At 37.0% G+C, this 19,070-nt stretch overlaps 1 protein-coding gene and 1 long non-coding RNA gene across 8 annotated transcripts; one reads left to right on the top strand and one right to left on the bottom strand.

Annotated features, from left to right (window-relative positions):
- Window positions 1-434: 434 nt before the first annotated feature.
- Window positions 435-10,062, top strand: LOC129903455 (uncharacterized). 2 transcript variants are annotated; one of them, XM_055979024.1, is made up of 5 exons: window positions 435-1,002; window positions 1,496-2,338; window positions 3,808-5,010; window positions 6,969-9,389; window positions 9,489-10,062. In XM_055979024.1, exons 1-5 carry the CDS (start codon window positions 849-851, stop codon window positions 9,815-9,817), a joined length of 4,950 nt encoding a protein of 1,649 aa, XP_055834999.1. In that variant the 5' UTR covers window positions 435-848; the 3' UTR covers window positions 9,818-10,062. The 2 variants fall into 2 exon arrangements, with proteins under 2 accessions (XP_055834999.1, XP_055834991.1); XM_055979016.1 differs by having other exon boundaries at window positions 437-1,002; window positions 6,969-10,062.
- A 719-nt stretch (window positions 10,063-10,781) lies between these two features.
- Window positions 10,782-17,933, bottom strand: LOC129903434 (uncharacterized). 6 transcript variants are annotated; one of them, XR_008770272.1, is made up of 6 exons: window positions 17,398-17,933; window positions 15,847-16,037; window positions 12,777-13,252; window positions 12,599-12,668; window positions 11,204-11,297; window positions 10,782-11,045 (listed from the first exon to the last, which is right to left on the bottom strand). It is a non-coding gene; the product is annotated as an uncharacterized LOC129903434 (long non-coding RNA). The 6 variants fall into 6 exon arrangements; XR_008770274.1 differs by having other exon boundaries at window positions 15,906-16,037; window positions 17,398-17,931; XR_008770277.1 differs by having other exon boundaries at window positions 12,777-13,035; window positions 15,906-16,037; window positions 17,398-17,917.
- Between the last annotated feature and the right edge of the window lie 1,137 nt (window positions 17,934-19,070).

Raw genomic sequence — 19,070 nt, 5'->3', positions numbered from 1 at the left:
GTGCTTAAATGAGGAAAATAATGTGAATTTTAGGGATTAAAAGAATAAAAAGGGTAGTTTGGGAATTTAGTTAAAATATAAGAGATATAAAAGTAATTTCCATGGTCAAAGAAAATGACTTTAACCACTTAAAAAAAGTTAGGAATTCTAACTTTTCATTTTTGACTGACTTTAAGAACTTTATGGCTTAAATTTAGCATTAGGCAAACACATCCAAAAGCTAAAAAGGGGCTTTAAGTTAATTTTGACCAACTTAAAGCCAATCCAAACAGGCTCTAAATTCGAGTAGGAATAGGAGTGAAAATAAAATAATAATAGGGTAATAAATTTCATCGGATGCAAATGTTGAATGAATTGTGGCATAATAAGTGGGTTGAGATCCGCATACGTTCCGCGCTCTCTCTCTCTTATCTCGTCAAAAATTAAAAATAAAACAGAGAAAATAAAATAAAAATCCTTTTCTTCTTTCCCTCTCTTCTTTTACTTTCTCTCTGGGTTGCCTCATTCTTCTTTTGTCCCTTATCAACAACAAAACACTCTCTTCCTTTATTCTCCATTGAAGAATCACCACAAGAAGAAGAAGAAAGCAGGAAAAAAGAAAGAAGAAACAAACGTTCTGTTCAATACTAATTTTTATTGATTTTTTATTTCGGGAAACCCTAACCCTAGTTTTTTTGGTTGTGCCGCGGGGTTTGGTGCAGTTTTGGGTGATTTTAGGACCTTTGTCTAATTCTTGTTTCCTTCCTCAGCCAGGATTTTTTGATTTGTTTTTATCGTTTGGTTTGATTTTGGTGGTTGTGGGGTTGCGCGTGTGATGCAAATTAGGAAAAAAAGAGAGGGTAGAATTGATGCCGCCAGAGCCATTGCCTTGGGATCGGAAAGACTTCTTCAAGGAGAGGAAGCACGATCGGTCGGAACTCGCACGGTGGAGGGAGACTACACCGCACCACCACTACACTTCTTCTCGCTGGCTTCCTGATTTTCGTTCCAGAGGCAGTTCTGGTGAGTTTTAATCTCCTTTTTTCTGCTGCCCTTGATCTAGGGTTTTGCTTATTTTTACACCTTTTCTATATTCCAAATGGTCAATTTATCGTTATGTAGCAAATGGCTCGATCTAGAAATTCGTGGGTCTTATGGTTTTTGGGTTGTAGGTACTACTTTGCTAAATAAGAATTTTATTTCTTTCTTCATCTTTGGATCTATAGTCATTCAGTTCTTGGGTTTGAGGAAATATGGTTTCTAGGGTATATGTTGTATCTAGGGCTGATCTGGTGCCTAAAGCTCACTTTGGGGTTGATTTTTCTCCTTATATGTATGTAGATCTGTGATTTTCTTGTTTCATCTGTCAGTCTATGATTCGTCACAAGTTTAAAGCTCATGCGAAATACATTTTTCTTCTAAATTCCCTTTTTATTTTATTTGTACCTGTTGATTTTTTCCCTGCTTTTTTTTGGTCACCTTATGTTATTGGGGATTGAATTTTTTTCTGCTGAAGGTCATGGTAAGCAGGGTAGTTGGCACATGTATCCTGAAGAACCCGGACATGGTTTTATGCCTTCTCGTTCTAATGAAAAGATTGTTGAAGATGAGAGCTGTCGGCAGTCTCGTGGAGATGGTGGGAAGTATGGAAAGAATAGCAGGGAAAATAGGTCCTCTGGTCAGAGGGATTGGAGAGGTGGTCACTCTTGGGAAGCTGCATCCGCCAGTGGTTCTGCAAGACAAAATGATGCTACAAATGATCAGAGGTCACTGGATGTTGTGGTGCCTCACAGTCTTTCCCATCCTCATTCTGAGCATGTTAACACATGTGATCAATCTCACCCTAGAGAGCAGCACAATAAGAGTGGTAGTGGTAACAGAACAGCAAGCACGGGGCAAAGATTTGAGAGGGAGAGCTCGCTAGGGTCAGTCGAATGGAGGCCACTGAAATGGACTCGGTCTGGAAGCTTATCATCAAGGGGATCATTAAGTCATTCTGGTAGCTCGAAAAGCATGGGAGTGGATTCTAATGAGACAAAGCCTGAGTTGCAGCTTGGAAACTCAAAAGCTGTTCAAGATGCAACTGTTTGTGTAACTTCTGCTGCCCCTTCTGAAGAGACAACTTCCAGGAAGAAGCCGCGTTTGGGTTGGGGAGAAGGACTGGCCAAGTATGAGAAGAAGAAAGTTGAAGGCCCTGAGGATAATGCTGTTAAGGTGGGAGCTTCTATCTCTGGTGATAGTGTGGAACCTGGTCATTCTCAGCCCTTGAACCTGTTAGATAGAAGCCCAAGAGTTACTGTTTTTCCGGATTGTCCCTCTCCTGCCACACCTTCATCAGTTGCTTGTAGTTCTTCGCCAGGTATTTTTCTCAAGCAATTCCTTATTTTAATGTTGTGAATTAGGTGCACAGTGTGTGGACCGAGCAGAACTCAATCTTTTATGGAGTGGCAAATTGCCAAAGAATAAAAAGAATGCCAAATGAACAAATAAGAGGCTGAGAAAAGAACACTGGAAATATGCCTTATCCAGGAAAAAGGAGAGAAGAAAGCTGCAAAAGATAGGATCTAAGTAGTTGTTTGTGTTAAAAGAGTCTGAACTGTCAGGAACTGTAGTTGACATTTTCTTTGGTCTGTATGTCACTGTTCTATCAATGGCGACTTAAAGCCTGTTTGGCCAGGTTTTTTGGAGGCCAAAAGTGCTTATTTTAAAAAAGTGAGGTGTTTGGTCAAAGCTTTTGAGAGAAAATAAGTGCTCTGGGGAGTAGCATAAGCTGCTTTTCGGAAGCTAAAAAATTAGCTTTTCCCCATAAGGACTTTTTAGTAAAGGATTTTGAGAAAAATACACTTGGATGCACTTTTAAAATGCTTGGCCAAACACTAATTGTTGTTCAAAGGTGCTGTTTAGATTTATTGGGAAAACACAAATTGCTTCTCACCAAAAGTACTTTTCAAAATAAGCTGATTTTAGAAGTTTGACCAAACATGCTATTAATTTGAATGCTAAAAAAAATTATTTATGGAAAATGCTTATTTAGTTCAATGTAAGCGTAATATATTTTCAAATTTTAATTATTGGGTGAAGATCATGGATTTTTGATTTGATTCAAAATTGTCGAACTTGGAGGCATAAATGTAACACAACCTTTACCTTTAGGATACATTAAATAACAAGTTTCACAAAATTCGCCAGTAACTGAAATGGTATATTTATTTTACTTGATATGCTCCTATTCAACAAATTCCAGTATCTAGTGATTGTCACTCTTAAGCTCTTTCTGTTCTTTTTGGCTTCTTTGCTGATCAAATACATGAAGTGGCTCACTAACTTATATAACATTTTTTTTGGTGTGTGAACATATATTTTTGCATCTTTTGCTGCTGCATATCCATGCCTTGAAAGTTTTTATACTCTCATTGTGGAGCTTTCATAGTGCTTCAATTGTTCAAAAAAGAGAGAGCGCTCTTATTGCTCCCGTTGTGGTTTGCCAAAGGACCAACACATGACTATGTTTCTTATTTGTAGTGTGGTTTTGTAGCAGAATGCTGGGGATGTCCTTCCATTGACAGTATTGAGTAAAGAAAATTCATATGTTGTTCATCTTGTCCATAGTCAGCCTTGGTTTATATTTCTCGCTGCCCTGTCTTTTCTTTTAAGTGGGTTGATCTGAAATTATGGGTTTGCAGTTGAACACCCAGATATCGAGTCAATTTAAGCCTCTTAGGTACAAGAGATCAATAAAAGAAAAAAAATCATTCACAATTTGTTTGTGCTTGGCTCATAGGATTAGTATCTAATTCACAATTTTTGCCCATGCTATGATAATAACAGGTCTTGAGGATAAACAACTAGTCAAGGCAACAAATATTGATCAGGATGTTGGTAATTTATGTGGCTCACCCAGTGTTGTCTCCCAGTATTACTCTGAGGGATCTGGTTTTAACTTAGAGAATTGGGATCTTGCTCAAATTTCCAATTTGAACTCTTCAATCAATGAATTGCTACAATCAGAGGACCCAAGTTTTGTGGACTCTGGTTTTATGAGATCAACTGCAGTTAACAAGTTGTTAGTGTGGAAGAGTGATATTACTAAGGCCCTGGAAAAAACTGAAGTTGAGATTGATTCACTTGAGAATGAACTGAAGACATTGATCTCTGGACCTGAAAATATCCAGCTTGTTCCATCTGCTCCCTGTTTTCCACCAAAAGATTGCTACGCAAATTCTCATGAAGATCAAGGCACTACTTCTAATATAGCTTCTAAACCTGTTCCTTTGCTAGTTGATATACCAGACGATTTGATTGGAGAGGAAGAGGTTATTATACATGGTAATGAGCAGATTGAGGTGAAAGTAGAGGACATTGATAGCCCTGGTAGTGCAACTTCAAAGTTTGTTGAATTGCCCTCAGAGAAAAATGTGGAACCTGTTGATGCCATGAAACATGATGGAATGCTGATTTCAGATGACAGTAAGTCCAGAAGATTGAATGTCAACATGTGCAGTTTCACTGAAGAGAAGGCTAAGTCTAGAAGTTTAGATGTAAAGCTATGCAATTTCAATGAGGAAAAAGCAAGGGACACACTTGCTTGCTGGGAGAGCTCCCAGCCAACTGCCAGCTATTCTCACTCCGTTTCTAATGACAGTTTGAATTGTGGAGAAGATGCTTTATATAATTTGATATTAGCTTCCAACAAAGATTCTGCACAGAGAGCATTTGAAGTATTTAAGAACCTACTGCCTGCCAGCAAATGCAGTTTTGATTTTTCAAGAGCCGTCAGAGGATCTTCCTTACAAATTGATCCTGCGGTGAAGGAAAGGTTTGTTAAGAGGAAGCAGTTTCAACAGTTCAAAGAAAAGATAATTGCCTTAAAGTATAGGGTACATCAACATCTTTGGAAGGAAGATATTCGCATGCTTTCCGTTAGGAGGTTTCGTGCAAAGTCTCAGAAAAAGTTTGACTTCAGCCTGCGCCCTGTGCAGACAGGACATCAAAAACACCGTTCTACAGTTCGTTCACGATTTTTTACTACTGGTAAGTTATTTCCTTTATCTTTTATGTACCATTACCCTTGTTCTCCTTTTCCAGCTCTTAATATAGCCCACAATTAGCTTAGTTTCTATGTTATGAGTGTGTATTTTTAGGTGGAAGCATTACCGTTTTATAGATTTAAATTCTGAAATACCAAAGTGGAAGAAGTTTCAATATCTGGATATTTTCGTCCTTAGCTGTACCCTTATTCTCTACTTAACTCAAGTTGGTATCACTATCCATTGAGTCGAATTTTGTGTTTTTGCTGCTTTTGTTTAAGGTTTGGGTACATTATTCAACATTGTGATCCAAAGTTAAGGAGTAGTTAGGTGAATCAAAGTTAAGTTGTATATCTGGTCTGGATGATTTGGAACAAAGTGAACTCAATTTGTTGTTCATAGCCTGGGGAGTAGTCATACATAGTTATAGCTCATACTAACCAAGGGTGGGTGTAAAGGGAGAGACTTTCGTGCTCTGGTCCTTTTTTTGTCAATGTCATTGCATTGGTCCTCATGGTTGGAACTCTATTCTGAAAATCTAGATTGAGTTTCTGCTTCAATTTTCGGTCTCCCGTATTCTGTGCATGTGCCAGTTGTTGAAATTTTGTACAGAATTTCTGATTTACAATTAATACAATTTTGATGTTTGATTTTGAAGGTATTTTATTTGTTCAATTGGAAAATGTGTTTTTACATGCTTTCTTGTCTCTTTACAGTTTGGAGGTCTGATTTCCCCAAAAAGATGTGTAATAGGTTCTTGTACCTAGTGTTGTTTACTGGTTTTATTCATAAGTCAATGATCTTGTTTAATCCTTAGGGCTTCAATCTTCTTGGGGATGGTTAGGGAGAAAAATCTGGAGGGACGAACTGGGAATGTCATCCTAATGAAATATTGTTTCCATGATGATTTACTTGTATATGTGATTTACTATTAGGCTTGCAGAAACTTAGTCAATTTTCATCTGACAATAATTTCAGCATGTTACAGAGTCACTGGATGCAGATCTAAACTAGTCTGAACTGAGTGTACCAGCATTGTAGCAAGAAATATGATTCAATTTGAAGTTTTTAGGTGCATCAAATTCAATTCTTGCTGTTCTGACGTTCTTAAAACTTCAGAATTACGTAAGGGATACTTTGGTTCATCTAGTGTAGCTTTAATTAAAAACTATTGTAGCTTAACTTTTGCTGTAAGCCCTCTTTACTGAGAGGGAAGTTCAGCCTTTGGATTCCCCCCTTTTTCTTTTCTGAAAACTTGTTTTTTTATTATAGTTCAGTCATTTGATTTTCAGTTGGTTTATTGAGTTCTATTACAATAACTGTCTTCATCCTAACTAGTTGGTTGGCTAATGAATCCGCCATGGACCATATTCTCCATTTAAAATCAACAACAACAACATACCCAGTGAAATCCCACCCATTTAAATTCATCATCATAGGCAGAAAACATACAGAATAAAAGTGAAAAGTACTGGAAGTTCTTCATATGTCCCACTTGTATAATATTCTATCTGCAGTCCCCCTTTCTTATTATTTTTGTTTTATGTGTTAGGAAGGTCAGTAGTGTTTAAGTAAAAGGAATGTAAGATGGTTATATGTGTTTGTGATTATTTGTAAGTTGTTTGTTTCTTATTAAACTAGCGCTTTAATATTGGTCCCAAGGGGATGATTGGGGTTGGCTGACTGGTTGGGGCATAGAAGTGACAACATGCATAGAGGTAACAACCTGAAGAACCCAGTTTTATATCCCAAATATAACACAATGTGGGAGATCCCATATGCACCGGCTCAGATACCCTTCATTTAGAATAATTGCTACTTCCTTGATATCTGCATCTTGAGTCTATATATATGTGTGGACCTGTTTTCTTCTTTGGCTTTAGCATGCCCTAGTGTCTTCATTTGTCTTCATATTGTCATCTTTGCAATACTGATTTGAAAAAATGTTCTTTGCCAATGCAGTTGGAAGCTTAAGTCTGGTACCCTCATCAGAAATATTGAACTTTGCAAGCAGGCTACTCTCAGAACTTGGGGCAAAGGTCTACAGGAACACATTAAGGATGCCTGCTTTAATTTTAGATCAGAAGGAGAGGATGATGTCAAGGTTCATTTCAAAGAATAGTCTGGTGGAAGATCCCTGTGCTGTCGAGGAAGAAAGGGGTCTGATCAATCCATGGACATCTAAGGAGAGAGAAATCTTTATTGACAAGCTTGCTACCTTTGGGAAAGACTTCAAGATGATAGCTTCTTTTCTTGATCACAAAACAACTGCTGATTGCATAGAGTTCTATTACAAGAATCACAAATCAGATTGTTTTGATAGAACAAGGAGGAAACCAGATTATTCTAAACAAGCAAAAGTTTGTTCTGCAAATACCTACCTTGTTGCTTCTTCTGGGAAAAGATGGAACCGTGAAGCGAATTCTGTTTCTCTCGATATCTTAGGTGCTGCATCAGCAATTGCAGCTAATGAGGAGGATAGTATTGAAATTCAGCCAAAGGGTACGTCAAAGTACACTGTTCGAATGGTCAATGAGTACAAGACGTCCAGACTCAATGAGTTGGAGAGGTCAAACAGTCTTGATGTATGTCATAGTGAACGAGAAACAGTGGCTGCTGATGTTTTGGCTGGTATCTGTGGATCCTTATCATCAGAAGCTATGAGTTCTTGCATTACAAGTTCAGTTGATCCTGGTGAAGGGAACCAGGAAGCGAAGCACCAGAAAGTGGGTTCCTCGACCAGATTGCCCCGGACTCCAGAGGTTATCCAGAGTGGTGATGATGAAACCTGTTCAGATGAGAGCTGTGGGGAGATGGATCCTACTGATTGGACAGATGAAGAGAAATCAACCTTCATCCAAGCTGTGTCCGCTTATGGAAAAGATTTTGTTATGGTCTCAAGATGTGTTGGAACGAGATCCCGTGATCAGTGCAAGATCTTCTTTAGCAAGGCTAGGAAGTGTCTTGGACTAGATAAGATTCTTCCTGGATCTGGCAATTTGGAGAGGCAGGATGTTAATGGTGGAAGTGATCCTGATGCTTGTGTCATGGAGACTAAGCTGTTGTGTAATGAAAAATCAAGTTCGATGTTGGAAGATGTATCTGATTTATGTATGAAGGCGGGGATTTTAAAGCCTGATTTAACCAGTTCTGATGACAAAGATGGGGCTGGAGAACTGGATTCCGTAGATACTGAACTTATGTCTAAGAATTCAGTTCAGGTAAACTGTCATGTAGATAAGCAAGAGGTGGAATTTAACAGGGACTGTGAGATTCAGATTGGTGTTTGTATTGGAAATGGTCGAGGGGATGAGAATATGGTTACAGTTTCTCGGGAAGGTGTTGAAATTGATGGAGATGCCTTGGAGAATGGCCTGCCTGACATACCGTCTCCCAATGAAGTTTCTGCCAAGAATTTAGGGGAAAAAGTCAGGGGGGTAGTTTCTTCTCCTGAACATGATTCGAAAGATAGAAAAGCAGAAATAGCTGAAGTAAGTAGGTCAAACTGCTCTTTGGAAGATAGAAAGTCCAATATGGTGTTATCTGTGAATAATTCTCGTCTTGCTGCTGCTAGGGGAGGTGGATTGTGTCCTCTCAATGGATCCCGAAATATGTCTCATTTAGAATCTGATTCTGATTGTAAGCTAGATGTGAATCGCTTGGAAAGCAATATTTCAGTTCCGAGGAAACAGATGTCTGAAGCTTCTAATGCTGAAATTTTATCAGAACTGGAACTTGAGAATGTTGGAGATAAGCAGTGTGAGAATGCTACTCAGTCAGCTGAGCAGCCCTTGCCTAGCACTTCACAGTTAACACAGGTTGAATCCTGCCAGATTCTTGGCAGCTATTTATTGGGGGAGTCGGCTCTCACGGAGAATGGAGATCCTGGCCGCAGAGCTTCAGCTGCATTGCAAGAAATCCAGGTGGGTAGGAATCTACAATTTGATACATTTTCTACAACTGGTTGCTTTCTCCAGAAGTGCAATGGTACAATTCGTGGTGGTTGTTCTGTTTCTGATCTTCTGATTTCCAACCGAGAGCAGACAGGAGGTTCATCAAATGTGGAGAAACCCTGTAGGAATGGTGATGTGAAATTGTTCGGACAGATTCTCAGTAAACCATGCCCTAAGGCAAATCCCAGTTCCAGTGCACAGCGGTGTGATGGTAGCAATCAACAGTTGAATGTCAGTAGCGATTCCTTTACTGCAAGTCATAGTTTAGAAGGCAATTCAGCCACTGCCAAATTCGAGCGAAATAACTTCCTGGGTTCTGAGAATCATCCAGTGAGGAGTTTTGGTTTTTGGGATGGGAATAGAATACAGACAGGGTTTTCTTCGTTGCCTGATTCTGCTATCCTGCTGGCTAAATATCCTGCGGCATTTGGTAATTATGCAATATCTTCCACCAAAATGGAGCAGCCTACTTTGCATGGTGTTGTGAAGACCACTGAGCGGAATTTGAACAGTCCTCCTGTGTTTGCAGGAAGAGATTCAAGTAGCAACAATGGAGTAGCAGCAGCAGATTATCAAGTGTACAGAAATCGAGATGTGCAGCCTTTTACTATAGAGATGAAACAGAGGCAAGATGCGGTGTTCTCTGAGATGCAAAGAAGAAATGGGTTTGATGTTATGCAGCAACAAGCAAGGGGGGTGGTTGTTGGAAGAGGAGGGATTCTGCAGTGTACTGCTGTCTCAGATCCGGTGGCTGCCATCAAAATGCATTATGCCAAATCTGAACAATTTAGTGGGCAGGCGGCAAGTATCATCAGAGAGGATGATTCTTGGAGAAGTAAAGGGGATGTAAGCAGGTAGTTGATTGCAAGGGAGGCCAGAGTGTGTGGTCTCCGTGGCAAGTCTCTTTTTGCCACAATGTACAATAGTTTTTGTAAGTTTAATCCAGGAAACCATAGGGCAGTAGACGGTTACAGTTGTTGCCGTCTTTTTGGTTACAGAATTCTAGGTCTGTAATATTTGCCAGTAGCTTTGTATTTGTTGTATTTGATGGAAATACAGCAATAAATTATCAAGAGTTTGGTAGGTGGAAGAAGTTACCATTTCGCATTTTTGTTCTTCCAATTTTCTCCCCTTTCATCTTTCCTGCCCTCTGTTTTTTTTGGCTAGTTTCTTTTGATTTTTCATATAATTGACAAGTGGCTGTTAATTTTGTTCTGAAGCAGAAGGGCTCGTTTGGTGTGGTCATATTTCTAAATACAATAGCTTACAAGGGCGTGATTGATAAGCTTATTGTGGTGGGCCCTATTAACTTCCAATGTCATGCATTTAGTTAGATATTGGTTATTGACAGCTGGCCTCTTCAACAACTGAACAAAGCTTATTTTTCTAAGAAAAATAAGATGGCCTATTTTTCCAAGCCAGGTCCCACAACAACAAGCTATTAGTGACTCATTTTTGCGCTTGTGATAGTCGTAATCGTTTCTCATAGACCACCCTTAAATATGTGCCCCAGGATACGCTGTAAAGATCCCAACTTAAAGTTTATTCTGTTCTTGTTTAGAAATAAATTCTTTTTTCTAAAATCTTTTGACCAAGAAAAAGAAAACGCACAGGTTATAAGTTAGGAGATAATGTACCATAGGTTGAGTCATTAAATAATGCTTGTACTTCCATCGGAAATCAGCCGTCAAGGAAGTAGTATAAGCTTCACTACCTACCTAAGGGCACAACTTCTAGCTGGAGTTTGGCTAGTTCACTTTGCGTTCTTCTCGTGTTTGAAGGATAGCAGGGAGAGGTGCTGTAATTTTGATAAGCCGCAATATGAAGTACTGTCAACAAGTTTACTTTGAATCGAGATATCTAGAAAGGTAGCCTTGTTTAAATGTTCAAGAAAACAATTCAATTTTCAAACATGATCCTCTTTGTATATTAGCCAAAACTGACCAGATCTGAAGCATCGAAAGCTTGGGAACATTCAATCAATCTAGTTCCATAGTTAGACCATAGGAAATTGATGAGTACATGCTTAAGGTTTGTGGAGTTGAGACCCATCCAGCCTTAAACATCACACTGTCAGTGCTGCTACCTGTCATTTCAGTTAAATACTCCTCTGATTCAGCAATGTAGAACAGCAAATGACTAATAATAGAATTGCTGGGGGTGTAAATATGCATTGAAATTACTGTTTTTTGTTTGATCAAAATTACTGGTTTCTAAAACAAAATATTAAGAAAAACAACTAACCTTATTTGTGATTGGGTGAATAATAACTATTTGATGTGCATGCAGGTTATATCCAGAGTCTCCAGGAGCAGGATTCTCAGGTCTTTGATAGCCACTAATAAGAAAGTAAAGCCAACTAAAATCAGATCATGATATTAGCAGCAGACAAAGCTATTGTTCTTATATAAAGTGATTAGATAGAATAAACATTCGGCTACTTTCTGTTTCAATTTTAAGTAATGTGAATATCTTCGCAGTTAACATGAAGGATAAAGCTTTATTTGATCCAAAATAGGCATAATGTATAAACTATTAGAGAAATCTGTGAACTTGTTGTCTATAACTGTCATGAAAAAGCTCACTGTCAATAAGTACTTTTTCGCTTAAACAGGATAACCAAAGATGTGGAAGAAGGGTAATCTAGATAGATTCAGTTAGTGTTTACTACTAGGACTAACTAATTAAAATGAATACCGACAAATAAAAGTCAAATTTCAAGCACTTTGTTTGCCCGCCAGATACATAAAGAAGAGCTGCTGGGCAATACAAGTTTGTAATACTACATGAGAAGAAAAGCTGTCGTAGCACGCAACAATTATGTTACAAGAGCACTCCTAATTATACACAGATTACTCAATTGTGGTTGGTTAGTTTGATAAGGTATACAAATTACATTTTTTAGAAACAATCTCTTTCAACAGACCCGTAGGGTCTATGAAGGCAGTAGGACAGTTGCCTAGAAGTTTAGCTAGCACACAGTTACAATTAAGTCAGGGATAACAATTCTTAGCCTTGGACTGACCACATTGTACAGGGGAGCATACTCGTAATATAATCCGAACAGTAGATGTTTGATGAGAAGTTACATAATGAATGATACAGTAAGGAAGTACTAACTGCTCCTTTTTAAGCTTGCAAGTGTTTGTCAACGGAACAAGTATCCAAACCTGCATTTAGATAAGTAAATCATTTTTTCTTGGCTATAACCTAGAGGAGGAAACACATTCCAATGCCCCATAGTTCCAATAACATATTTAAGTTGTAGAGGGCCTCAAATCAACTTCATCAAAGAGGTCATTGACATTTCTGTAACAAACAGACGCATAGTCCACAGGCTTAGTTCAGGACTCATTCTCCAATGAATACACAAGTTCTTCCATCACCTTTGCTCCTTTACTCCTACACTTAAGTAGATGCTTACTAATATGCTTTCATAGAACTAAGAACAACAATGTTTGAAATGCACCATCCAATGTCGAAGTACTAGTCAATACATGGCTGAAGTTGGTGAACTTTGTGTTTCTTTTTTCTTTTGTGCTTGTTTCTTTTAGAAGATACAAACTGATATTTCCACTTGTATGCTTGTATTTATTCTTTTATGATGGGGGAGGATAGATTTCAAAATTTCAGATTTACCAATTAATGGAAATCCAATGAAAGAGAGGTGGATGCAGATTTGATGTGGTCTTCCATATTGAATTTCAACCTGTTATTAAGGAAAGAAAATAATAAGGTTCCTTCTCCTGCTCAAGGGTAGGGAAGGTTAAGGAAGGTGGTTATAATATTAAATTTCTTATGTCTTGACTTGTAATACCTGAACCAATGTGCAGTTATTCTCCAAATCCCTTTCAAGAACGCGAACATTGCTCAGAGCTGGCTTACCTTGAAAAAACGATTAAGCCAACACTAGTGTCCTCTGAAGCACCACATGAATGATAACAACTTTTATAAAAAGATGATCAAGGAAATGTTCGCCTAAAATAAATAAATTTGAAAACCTGAAGGAGAAGCAACATACAACCCTTAGCAACTCCAGGATATTTAATTGTACCAATTGGTTGCTTGATGACAACCTATCAGCCAAAATTACTTTTAAATTCCAGTAACCTGATGGATTGACTACTGTAGAATAGACACTCCAACAGAAAACTGAGGTGAGAACATGCATAGCAGGACAAAAGAGGGAGAATAATGATATTAACTCATCCATATCCATCACACCACTTACTAGCGCCCAATATATCTTGCAAATCTTCCTCATTGTACTGCACTCTGAGTTAGTGTATGTATCTATACAAGTAACGTTCAACCATCATTGACAAAATGATCCACATAAATTTTTACAAAACAAAATCTGTGTCAATTAGGCGATCCACAAGTGCCATTCCAAAAAGAGTTCACCCTCTTCAGATTAGGATTTCATTTTTCTTTAATAACTGCATTTCTTCAGAAGATTAAAATATCAAAAGTTACAAAACTATGTCAAGGAAGAATGCAACAGAAAGCAAGGATTGGACCTAACGCCTGACTTTTAGTCCTTTACTTACTAACCATCAGCTATCTTCATTATATGAGACGATAAGTCGCAAGTGGAATATAGGTAAAAGGAAGTCTTTCTACATTGGTAAAATAAATAAAGTCCTTCATACTGGTCTCACTGCTCTTTAATCTGTAACAACTTGGTTCTCTCCTTTTGGGGGTTTCTAAATGGACTGGGCATGATTTAGTAAAGACGGAAAACTGTGTAATCAACAATAACAACATACCCAGTGCAGTGTGCCCCCACAAGTGGGGTCTGGGGAGGGTGAAGGTGGGGTATACGCAGACCTTACCCCTATGGAAAACTGTGTAATCATAGAATTTAATGTTTAGATGTACCTGGATTTGTAATTTCAAGCTTCTATAAGTGGATACCATGTAGCTCGTAAAGGGACATAATATCTAAAAGCAAACTAATTTTCCACCCAACTTTTGTTTTGATTATGCTAATTTTGCACCCAACTTGATTGTATTCTAGAAATTTCCAAGAAGACCAAACTAGAGAGTTAGATATTTAAGGGGATCAAATGACCTACAATATCCTATGCATCGACCAGCTGATTCATACTTTTCAGAGACTTGTCTAATGGCAACAACAGCGTGTTGTATGAAGTGATGTTGATGGGCAAGAGAGTTACTAGGATAATTTAGAGAATACTTAGTCAAAAGGTAAGAGTTGAAGATTCTATTAAACCCAAATTTGTTTCTATCACCTCTTTGCTGAAGGTTGAAAGACAATCTTTTTCTCACCTAACAACAAATCAAGTCTACTAAAAAGGTTCAAATTTTCAGAGAACGGATGTTGTAAACAGAACAAACTGAAGAGCTTAATTAACTGACTTTGAGGTGAGCACTCTCCAACCATTGGTGTGATTGAGTGGGTAGCATAAGTTGCTGCTTGTGAGAATCAAGTTTGGAGTATCTTAAATAACAACGTATTTATGTAGAAAGTTTGGATGTTTAAATTACCAACTTCCTATGTAAATTTTACATATGGAATGATGTATGGATGAATAATCTCGCTTCAACGAGGCAACTTTCTATTTAATAGCAGAAATTGGTGTCTATCATTTCTTACAACAGCTCTCAAAGATCCGAGTTACCTTCTTAACTAGGAGATATTGAGCTAATCCTCCCTAAAGAAAAAATTTAAGAAATGAAACAGCATAATCATACCAGAGTAAATTGGGAAAGACAGAAGATATTTTGTCATATCTACTGTGGAAATGTTTAATTGATATAGAAACCTTTCAGTTGTAAAAGTATTTGCTTAAAATTCTCTTTTTTTTTTCTTTTTTGAATTTTGATAACGTTCTCACGTTCAAAAGATGAAAGTAGGCAGAAATGAAAATGCTTAGATGGATGTGTGGCCATATTAAGAGAAACAAAATCAGGAATGAAGATATATAGGGAAATGTGGGAGTGCCCTCTATGGTGCACAAGATGAGGGAAGCGAGACTAAGATGGTTGAAGGCATGTGAAGATAAGGAGCATAGATGCCTCATTGCACGAGTGAAAAAGAAATTTGGGATGTTCTACAGAGTGAGTAAAATCCTTAGAGAAATTAAGGTTGTTACTTTGGTTAAAAGGTGCTGAATTATTTTCTATTGTAATCAAAGCAGGCTTTTCAATATAAGAATAATACCTTCAAAAGATCTTAAATGAAAGAACCATCAACTACACAAGAAGGACAGTCCATTACCCGACCATCACTTTTTAATGGGAAATACTATTGAGTGGTAGAAGAAGAGAATGCAAGATTACTTGATCGGAGAAGACCACAACCCGTGGAATGTTGTGCTCAATGGACCTGTCATTCTAATGAAGACATGATGATGGAAAGGCACAAGTTACTAAAGGCATACTTGAATACAATGCAAAGGATACGTTGGATGTTGAAAGAAACTCTAAGGAAATAACAATACTTATGTGTGGTATTGAACCACACGAATACAATAGTTTTTGCATGGGTGACAAGAAATTTGGGATGTACTACGGACAACCCATGAAGGAACAAATCAAGTTAAGAAATCAAAAATAAAGATGGTGAACAGACAATATGAACTCTTTTGGATGAAAGATGGAGAATCCATACAAGATATGCACATCTGATTTTCTTCAATTATAAATGAAATAAATTCCCATGGTGAAACTATACCCACAAGAAAATCTATTCAAAAACTACTCAGAGTGCTACCAGAGGCATGAGAAATCAAAATGAAGGCTATATTAGAAACCCGTGAGCTAGATATGCTCACAATGAATGAACTGATTGAAAACCTAAAACTCATGAGCTCAAGCAATATTAGGAGTAAGAGACAACTGAGACGAGAAAAGAGATAAACCTTATTCTGAAGTTTACTGAAAAAACTGATATGAAGGATCGAAACATGGCCTTACTGACCCGGGAATTCCAATGTGTGATCAAGAAAGGCCACAGCTTTCAAAGTAAGAACACTTCACGATCACCTGATAAAGCTAATCGTGAACAAGTGTGTCATAAGTGCGGAAGTCCAGATCATTTCATCAAAGAAATCTGCCAATAGGAAGTGTAATACAGATGAAACCATCTTGACAAAAGAAAGGAGACAAAAAGGATCAACCTTCATTACCAATAGAAAGATGACCACTAGAGAGACAGATAATGTAGTAAAAATGACTTTGGCAGTAACGGAAAACACTTCGAGTGAGGATTCAGATGACGAAGGCGAAATAAGATATCAATCTCTTCTTACCATGGAAGATTCAGATGACCTAGACATACTTGAACTAATGGCGAACTCAGACTCAGATGATGAAGACGAAGAGCAGGCTGCGATAAATTTTCATGCCATTACAAAATTAAATCTTAATATATGAAAAAGCTTGCATCCCTGTCCACTATTTTCATAGATGCATACCACTCCATGTGCACAAAAAGGATCAACTCACGAATGTATATGCATCACCAAAATTTGATAACAAGAAAATGGAAGAAACAAATAGTCACACCACTTTTTCGTCGGATTTTTCCGATTGAATTGACATTATTGAGAATGGATTATTTTATTTACAGAGAACAAAGCCGCAACTTGAAATTAAGTTATGGTGTTCCAAATCACCTTTTAGAAATCCTAATCAAAAGGAAGTGACTCTTTATATTGCTCTGCAAAAATAAAAGATTGGGTAAGAAATTTTATTGACACGGGAAAAAGAATGAGGCACCTTTGAGTTCCATGGTTCTAGCACGATCACTTTTATTAACTTATATTTGACTTTATTAATCTTGGACAAATTATAATAATTAATAATGCCTATGATTCGCTCAAACTGTTCAAGTTTCATTAGTCTTAACTAAGACACAAAGTTGCGATCTCAGTTTCGACGTACACTAGTCAAGACGCGTAAACGTGACTTCGTCTTGTGTACCACACCCTAAATTTGAGCCTGCTCATCTTAGTTAAGCCAACAGTTACTATTTTATTATTTGAAGCATTTATTTTACTAATCTGAAACATTTAGATTGCCCCTTTTCCCTCTTTCTTAATAATGTAAATCATGACTCCAATAATTCAATTGACAAGTAATTGACAATGAAACGTGTTCAGCTAGAGCTTGTTTTTGTTTTAAACCCAGTTGACCAGAACTCTTACTATCCTTTTCTTTACCATTGTATGCTATAAAAATCACCTAAGAATTACTCATATTTCAACGTCCCATATATAATCTTCAACCATAAGGATTAATCAACAAGAAGGTTTCATCACACAAACCAATTTCAACCAAACAACGCACTAAAATAGTAAATTCAGCTTTAGCCATACTAAGAACAAGCAACAACTATAAGAAATCAATTCATCCAATGATTAAACAAATTGTAATGGGATAAAAATTGAATAGAAAAGATAGAAATAGACCTTAAATTGAAAAGTGAAAATGGCAAGGATCGGAGATGCCTCAGATCAACAACCGCTGACCAAATATACTGACCGACTTTATCGAACTCCAAAAGGTGTTGCAAATGTGATGATTATAATGGATCTTCCATGATGGATTTTACGTGAGAAATAATGATTTTAGTTTGTGAGCTCGTATTTGAGGAGGAAGGGCAGTCCAAGAGAAAGTCTTCTCTTGGAAAAGTTGCGGCTGATTTCTTCGTCTTTTTTTTTTCTGTGTTTATATTTTATCTAGTGTTCTATGTATTGCGTTTTTTTTTCCTTTTCTTTGTGAAGGTATGTCTCTCTATTCTTTCTCGTTGCATATATGTGTTTTTTGTCCTTGTCTTCTGCGTTCGTCTTTTTTTTTTCTTTTGTTTTGTGTGCTGGTGAGTCTATGGGTATATGATAGAATGTGTGTTTATTTAAGGAAAAAACGTGAGTGTGTGCAGTTGTTGGGGTCTTTGTGTGTGTAGCGCAGGACGTGATTTGTGCGAGTGGTGTCATTGTTTGGTTTTTTTATTTTTTTTATTTTTACACTTCTCCAGGTGTGACTTGTGAGTGTGTGATGGTGTATTGTGTGTACAGTGAGTGGGTAAGGTGGTGATTCTATTTTGTTTCCAATTTTGGAGGGGGGAGCGTGTGACTGTGTGTTTAAGTTCACAAATAGCCTTGGATTGCTCTTGATATTTTGTCTCTTAAGAAGAGTTTTATAAAAATAGCCTTTATTCATTTAATAAATTTTTTTTGAATAAAATTATCTTCAAAATCTAACAAAAAAAAAACTTGTATTTTAATAATTAAATGAAACTAAAAAGTTATATTTCTTTTTTGTCCTTTTCTAGAGTTTTTGTCTTTTTTTTTTCTTACGTTGGTCTTTTACTTTCATTCTTTTTCTTTCTTTCTATTTCTTTCTTTCTTTCTTTCTATTTGTCCTTTTTCTTTTTCTTTCTTTCTTTTCATTTTTCTTTCTTTTAATTATGAAACTAAAATTTTGTATCTATTTATATATTTTATATTTTTAAAAATAAAATTTATCCATAGATTCAAGATAATTTTTTCATATTTACTTTTTTAAATTTAATATATAAAAATTATGTGTATATATATATATATATATATATATATATATATATATGGTTTGAAAATTCACGAGGTATTCTATAATTCTTGCCTTAGAGGCAAGACTTTCAAAGAACAAGTTACGTCCCATAGGCAAGAGTTGACACTATGTTTTTGTGTCTTGATTTATGAGATACTCTATAACTCTTGTCTTATATGCAAAACTTAGAGCAAGAACTTTACAAGTTAGATGCCATGGGCAAGACTTGACACTACTACATGGTGTCTTGATTTATTATATGCCCTATAACTCTGCCTTTTAGCCCAAGGACTTCCAAATGACAAGTTAAGCCTCATGGGCAAGACTTGACAATATCACATTTTATTTTAATTTATGAGATACTCTATGACTATTGCCCTAGGGGTAAGATTTGTTAGTCCAAGGACTTCCAAACAACAAGTTAAGCACAATGGGTAAAACTTGACACTACCACATTATGTATTGATTTATTAGATGCTTTATAACTCTTTTCTTAGTGTCAAGACTTAGCCCAAAGATTTTAAAGAACAAGTTGCACCTCATAGGCAATATT

The sequence above is a fragment of the Solanum dulcamara genome, chromosome 1, assembly GCF_947179165.1.
Source record: "Solanum dulcamara chromosome 1, daSolDulc1.2, whole genome shotgun sequence".
Taxonomy (NCBI): Eukaryota; Viridiplantae; Streptophyta; class Magnoliopsida; order Solanales; family Solanaceae; genus Solanum; species Solanum dulcamara.
The sequence above is the reverse complement of the archived record's forward strand: the minus strand, read 5'-3'. Positions and strand labels throughout refer to the sequence as shown.

Excerpts from the sequence above, each read along its gene's own strand:
- LOC129903455 (XM_055979016.1), top strand. The coding sequence starts at position 849 with ATGCCGCCAGAGCCATTGCCTTGGGATCGGAAAGACTTCTTCAAGGAG. Across the intron at positions 2,339-3,807 it reads TGCTTGTAGTTCTTCGCCAG|GTCTTGAGGATAAACAACTA; the intron begins GTATTTTTCTCA and ends TGATAATAACAG. Across the intron at positions 5,011-6,968 it reads TTCACGATTTTTTACTACTG|TTGGAAGCTTAAGTCTGGTA; the intron begins GTAAGTTATTTC and ends TTGCCAATGCAG.